The sequence below is a fragment of the Danio aesculapii genome, chromosome 21, assembly GCF_903798145.1.
Source record: "Danio aesculapii chromosome 21, fDanAes4.1, whole genome shotgun sequence".
Lineage (NCBI taxonomy): Eukaryota > Metazoa > Chordata > Actinopteri > Cypriniformes > Danionidae > Danio > Danio aesculapii.
This window is the reverse complement of record NC_079455.1, coordinates 46,127,557-46,135,056: the sequence shown is the minus strand read 5'-3', so window position 1 is coordinate 46,135,056 and position 7,500 is coordinate 46,127,557. Positions and strand designations below refer to the sequence as shown.

At 34.8% G+C, this 7,500-nt stretch overlaps 1 protein-coding gene across 1 annotated transcript in view; it reads right to left on the bottom strand.

The window, feature by feature from the left end:
* tmem38b (transmembrane protein 38B) overlaps positions 1–7,500 on the bottom strand; it is a 31,820-nt gene that overhangs the window by 5,850 nt on the left and 18,470 nt on the right. The window contains exon 4 of the mRNA XM_056446807.1: positions 4,130–4,217. Within this exon, the coding sequence (XP_056302782.1) occupies positions 4,130–4,217 (88 nt within the window). The remainder of the gene's footprint in view (positions 1–4,129; positions 4,218–7,500) is intronic.

The following is a 7,500-nucleotide window of genomic DNA, read 5'->3' as shown; positions in this document are numbered from 1 at the left end:
GAAAACGCTATTACAGTGACAGAGAGAGAGACTTCAGCAGATGCAGAGAGACACACACACACACACTGCTGACCTCAAACACACTCACCAACACTGAGCTCAAGAGGAGTCTCCAACACACAAACCACATTCACAGTCATTAACAAACATGTACAAAGACAGTCACACAAACAAACAAACAGTCATACTTAACATAGATTTACACACTAGATCTCGCATAGGGACCCTGAGCATGCGTCAAAAGCGCCGCCATATTTGTACAGTGCTCCCAGGACAAAAGTCATTCAACCGCACTAGTCAAGACTAAAGTCAGTGTGAAGATGCTGGACTTTAGCGCTGTGCACGGGTGTAGTGATGAGCAAACACAGAAAACAAAGGCAGAAAGCACAACATTTCATAGAGAAGATTTCATTTTTTAAGTTTAAAATTCCTGAATCTATTAAACATTATTATTTAAAGAAAAAAAATTCAAAGGGGGGCAAATAATTCTGACTTTAACTGTATATATGAAGAGATCAGCTGCAAAAGCTGCTAAACTCCACTTCCACCAAATATGAGTGAATGACATTGAGTGAATGCTTTAGGCACATAGTACACCATCAGCAAATAGATTTGCTTCAGATCATCTAAATCCCAGCGTTAGCGCATTCAGAATTAACCGTTTGTTGACAAAAGCCGCTAAACGCCTCTCGCCTTTGACAGCAAAAGCCGCTATATACCGAGAACCAATCAGAAGGCAGGAATCGAATCACATGTGTTTAATGTAGCAGCACTGATACGCCGACTTTATGAGGAGACCGCTTTATTCTGCTTTCGATTTGAAAAGACAGAGTTTGATGAACTGGATGAGCCTGTCTGACTGTCAGTGGATGGCAAATGAAAACATCCCTTACCTCAAAACTCTGAGCATTATCAGAGGAAAACACACGGTACAGTCAGAAGTGTAGCATGCATTCATAACGAGTATTTGAGCAGCGACGCTACTTTGAATGAGTCTGATTTACTATACATTAAACATCAGCTGCGCTTTACAAAAGAGTTAAGATGCTGCTCTTATATCCCGTGTGGATGCTATGAGGATAAACAAGAGACCAAGACCTTGAGTACAGTGAGGATGACTGAATGACAGCTTCTGAAAGTGTCTGAGAGGCGTCCCCTTTTTGCCCAGTAGAGCCACCTTGTGATTGATCTGCTAATGTAAGCTAATATTAAACAGATAAATATAAAACTACACATTATTATATATGACTTCATATCACCTATTCATCTGATAAACACACATATATTAATGGACAATGCACAGATGTTGATTTTTCACAATGTTTAAACTACATTATTTAAATCAAGCTGAGTTTACAATGTTTACATTGCTCTACTTTCATTAAATCTAAATCCCAAATATCAGAAATGACAACAGATTAAGATTTAATTACCGTATTTTCCGCACTATAAGGCGCACATGAAAGCTTAAAATTGTCAAAAAACGGCGTTGCGCCTGATAATCCGGTGCGCCTTATGTGTGCACTGAGTTCCAAAATCTGTAAATATGTTGTTGTGTGACCCAGTTGATCTACGACTCCATGCGCGCACATCTCACCACTACTGTGAAAAACCAAGAGAAGCAAATGAATACGGAGCTTGCTGTCATTCCAGGAGGACTAACAAAAGAACTCCAACTGCTGGATATTGGTGTAAACAGGGTGTTCAAAGTGAAGTTGCGAGCGGCGTTGGAGCAGCGAACACATTTACTCGCCCGGCGCTGCCTACCAGGGCGTGTTACGCCACCATATGTGAATGGATTGTGGATGCCTGGGCTAAGGTATCTGCTTTAACTGTTGTCCGAGCTTTCGTGAAAGCCGGTCTCATTGCTGAACAACCACCCGGCAACGAGACTGACTCCGACAATGATGAGAGAGAACACGGCATGTTTGATGGCGAAACTGCCCAGCTCTTCAATTCAGACACAGAAGATGAAGTGGATTTGTGGGAGAAGACTGATTACAAAAATAATGTGAGTGTATTGTTAAATAGCACAACAAAGTTCAACTAAACTACGGTCACTGTTTTGCTTCCATTACCTTTTTTGTAGACTGTATGTTTTAGCGTGCACCTTATAATACTGTGCGCCTTATGTATGGGTTAAGTACAGAAATAGACTCCGTAATTGAGACTGCGTCTTATAATCCGGTGCGCCATATAGTGCAGAAAATACAGTAATGTCAGTTTTAATGTTATTAATTAATGAACTTACTTGACAGATTTCATTCATTCATTCATTTTCTTTCTGCTTTGTCCCTGGTTTATCAGGGGTTACCACAGCGGAATGAACCGCCGCCTACTTGACAGATTTCTGTATTGTTAGTTTTAGGTGGTTTGTGAATGTGTTTTATGTTTGGTAAAATAATTTCTAATTACATCTTTAGTAATTTTTCAACTAAATACAATGTCTTGTCCCAATTGTGGATTTAGAGGTTTTTGCAAAAAAAGCAGATGTGGATTTAGCTGGTTTCAACTCAAAAGAAAATCTAATTTGTTAAAAAAACCAAGTGACACTTATGAAAAAAGTTATTTTATTAACTAGATAATAACCTGTTCTTTATTTATAAAATAAAACTTCTAAACCTAATCATAGGAGCCTGATAGAAAATGCTCATTAACAAGAAAAGAGGTCTGATGCTTCAGAGGGTTTTGATTCTGAACTCTTCATATATATATATATATATATATATATATATATATATATATATATATATATATATATATATATATATATATATATATAACCAAGACAGCTGAAGAACCAGCTTCTACCGCTGCACAATAGAAAGCATCCTGACCAACTGCGTCACAGTCTGGTATAGAAGCTGCTCTGTTGCTGAGCGTAAGGCACTGCAGCGGGTGGTGAAAACTGCCCAACGCATCACAGGGACTACACTGCCAGCCATAGACGACATCCAAAAGAGACACTGTCTGAGCCGAGCACGCAGTATTCTTAAGGACTCCTCTCACCCTGCTCAAAAGCCGGTTTACTCTCCTACCTTCCGGCAGGCGATTCAGGCTCGCCCGGACAAAAACCAGCAGACTGAAGCAGGTCGCACACCAGAAGCGCCGCTCGACGCGACGACACGGTGCGCACATGACAGTTAAAAGTATCACACACCAGACGCGCACATTTGCATGATATTTAACATGAAACTACTCAGATGGCGCTCTGTGGTGCGGCAGAAAAATTAACAGTGTCCTGAGACGTGGCTGGGCGCCACCGACACTCGCGACTTCGGTGTGTAGCCTGATAGAAACCTGTTAAGAATTCTGAAATGTATGGCGCTGCGCGGCGCTTCTGGTGTGCGACCTGCTTGAGGAACAGCTCTTTCCCCAGAGCTATCTCCCTTTTAAACTCTGCCCCTCACTGACTCTTTTGCCCCCCCAATACCCCCCCACACTCCTCTAACTTATACTCCTCACAATCACTGCACTATTTAACATTTGCACATTTAAAGTTTGCACATATTCATTGCACTGATTCACTTATCTGAACTGTACATACCCACTGCACATGGACATTTGTAATTATGTTTATCTATCTACACACTTCTGATTACTAATAGCATCCTGTACATATATTCATTTATTGTAAATCTGGTCATAGCTATTACAACCTGTATATAATGTTGATAGTACATCCATCTGTAAATATCACCATGGTTTTTCTATAACTGCACTTTATAACTTATACCTGTATCCTGCACTTGCTGCTATTGCACTGCTGGTTAGACCCAAACTGCATTTCGTTGTACTTGTACTTGTGTAATGATAATAAAGTTGAATCTAATCTAATCTAATATATCATTGCCTAATATCAGATGGCCAGAAAGTGACGACATTTTTTATAAACTGGTACAATATTGGTGTCTGTGATGCAGCATGTCCAGAGACTGATGTCTACACCATGACGTTATTTAAAATTAACTTTAATGTGTGATAGGACTAATAAGTGGCCATAAACAAATATTTTCTTAATTCGAGTAGCGGCTTTGACGCGGAAACAGTCTGCCATACGTCTTTCGAACCACTAAAAAGGGTGTTTCCCTTCAGAGATTAGGGAATTATATACATTTCTGAATCTTACTAAGACATCTTGAGAAGTTCATTCGTTTCCGGCTTCCAGACGCCACGAACGAGCTGCTCAAAGTTACTGATGAGTCCTCCTCCAGCTCCTGCAGAGACACACACACAAACACACACAGATATATATGTATTATTGATATTTCTGTACTCATCAGACTCAGTAATAACAGTATTTTGATTATTTTTGTGAGCGCAGGGTTGTGTAATATCCAGTGAATCAGTAGGGTTTTGTTTGTTCGCCGGCTGATGTGTTTTGACTCTTAAACTTTTATCATTTTAGCGGCGCTCGTAATTACAGTCACCTTGACCTCCTGATATTTCAAGCCTTTCCTCGGAGTAATTGAAGGACATCGGGGTGAAATGCATCATGGGTTTAATAATGAGTGTGATGAAATTCTGGAAAATAACCTTGAGCTTTTAAAGATTGAAATGTCAAGCTGAGAGATCTGTAATAAAAGCGCAGACGAACAGAGACGGATGAAGATCACACGCAATTTATCTTCAGATGAGCTGGATTAGATGATATCTGGATTACGCAATCAGATTACAAAAATCAAGTACGTGTAACTAAAATAAGATACTTTAAATGCATGCAATCAGACTACAGTCACTTTTCAGTTACTTTTTTTAGTTACAGTTACTTTTTTGGATTACATATTTACACAATGGCAGGAAAATGTTCATAGTTCTTTGATTTTGCAAATTTTTAATGCTTGTATTTGTTTATAATAACCGTCCTGCTTATTTACATGTCCCTAACTCGTTTCGGAGAGTGGTTATATGACACTAATCAAAAATAAAGTATGTGTAACTAAAATAAACTACTTTTTAAAATGCATGTAATCTGATTAGTTACTTTTTTATATTTAGTTACTTTTTTGTGGATTACATATTTACACAAATGGCAGTAAATTGTTCACAGTTCATTATTTCTCCTCATTTTTAATGTTTATATTTGTTTATAATAAACCTGCTGATTGTGGGTTATACGACAATATTACTGTCATCTGTGCTTCTAGTGTTTTTAGATGAATTATTTGATGATATTGCCGTGAATTTCAGGTCCTTCAATATTTGTATAATTACTATAAATTATTTTTGGAATTGTTTTTTCGTAATTACTCGCAATCAGATTACAAAAATGAAGTACTTGTGATAAACTACTTTTTAAAATACATGTAATCAGATTACAGTTACTTTTTAGTTACTTTAGTTAGAGTTACTTTTTAGTTTAGTTAGTTACTTTTTAGTTAGTTTTTTTTATTACTTTAGTTAGTTACTTTTTAGTTACTTTAGTTACAGTTACTTTTTTAGTTATTTTAGTTACTGTTACTTTAGTTAGTAAAATTTTTCTGGTTACATGTTTACACAACGGCAGTAAAATGTTCACAATTCATTGATTCTCTTCAATTTTCAATTGTTCATAATAAACCTGCTGCTTTTTTACATGTCCCTGATTCTTGTTTCGGAGAGTGGTTATATGACACTAATCAAAAATCAAGCACGTGTAACTAAAATAAACTACTTTTTAAAATACACAGAATAGAGTTACTTTTTAGTTACAGTTACTTTTTTGAATTACATATTTATACAATGGCAGTAAAATGTTTACAATTCTATTGATTTTCCTCATTTTTAAAGTTTATATTTGCTTATAATAAACCTGCTGCTTGTATACGTTCGTGATTCTTGTTTCGGAGAGCTGTTATATGACATTAACACTGTCATCTGTGCTTCTAGTGCTTATTAGATTAAAAAAAATCTGATGAATTTGCTGTAAATTTTCAATATTTGTACAAATACAATTTTTGTAATTGTTTTGTAATTACTTGCAATTAGATTACAAAAATCAAGTACTTGTAACTAAAATAAACTACTTTTTAACATACACATAATCAGATTACAGTTACTTTTAATTAGTTATTTTTTATGGATTACATTATTTACACAATGGCAGTAAAATGTTCACAATTCATTGATTATAGTCATTTTTAAAGTTTATAATTGTTTATAATAAACCTGCTGTTTATATATAGGCCCGTGATTCTTGTTTCAGAGAGTGGTTATATGACATTAATACTGCCACCTGCACTTCTAGTGTTTATTAGCTGAAAAATCTGATGATACTGCTGTAAATTTCATCAATATTTGTACAATTACAATTTTTGTAATTGTTAATTCGTAATCGGATTACAAAAATCAAGTACGAGTGACTAAAGTAAACTACTTTTGAAAATACACGTAATCAGATTAGATAACTTTTTAGTTACTTTGTTACTTTTTAGCTTCAGTTACATTATAGATTACATATTTACACAATTACATATTTACACACAGTAAAATGTTCATAGTTAATTGACTCTTCTCAATAACATTTATATTTGCTTATAATAAACCTACCACTTGCCTATGTTATTCGTGTTTTTTTAAGTCCTAGAGGAGTTTTATGACATTAATACTGTCATCCGTACTTCTAGTGTTTATTAGACAAAAGTTTTAATGATGTTGCTGTGAATTTCATCAATATTTGTACAATTACAATTTTAGTAATTGTTATTTCATAATTACTCGCAATCAGATTACAAAAATAAAGTGTGACTAAAGTAAACTACATTTTAAAATACACAATCAGACTAAAGTAACTTTTTAGTTTAAGTTACTTTTTTTAGTTACAGTACTTTTTTGCATTACATATTTACACAAATCGCAGTTAAATCCTCATAGTTCATTGATTCTGCTAATTTTTTACTAGTTTATATTCGTTTATAAACCTGCCGTTTATATACACATGTCCCTAATTCTTGTTTCAGAGTGGTTATTGAGTGGTTATTGAGAAGATGAGGACTTTGGTGGATTTATGGGAGAAGACTGATTACAAAAATAATGTGAGAATATTGTTAAATAGTACAATAAAGTTCAACTAAACTACGGTAACTGTTTTGCTTCCATTACCTTTTTTGTAGACTGTATATTTTAGCGTGCGCTAAGTTTGTGTCACTAAAATAAACTACATTTTAAAATACAAGTAATCAGACTACAGTTACTTTTAGTTACTTTTTTAGTTAGTTACTTTTTTGGATTACATATTTACACAATCACAGCAAAATGTTAATAGTTCATTGATTATTCTCATTTTTAATGTTTATATTGGTTTTATTACATTAATACTTAAATCTGTGATTCTAGTATTATTAGACGAATTATTTGATGATATTGCTGTGAATTTCATGTCCTTCAATATTTGTATAATTACTATTTTTGCAATTGTTATTTTATAATTACTCGTAATCAAGGACTTGTAATTAAAGTAAACTACATTTTAAAATGCACATAATCAGGCTACAGTTACGTTTAAGTTTCTTTTTTAGTTAG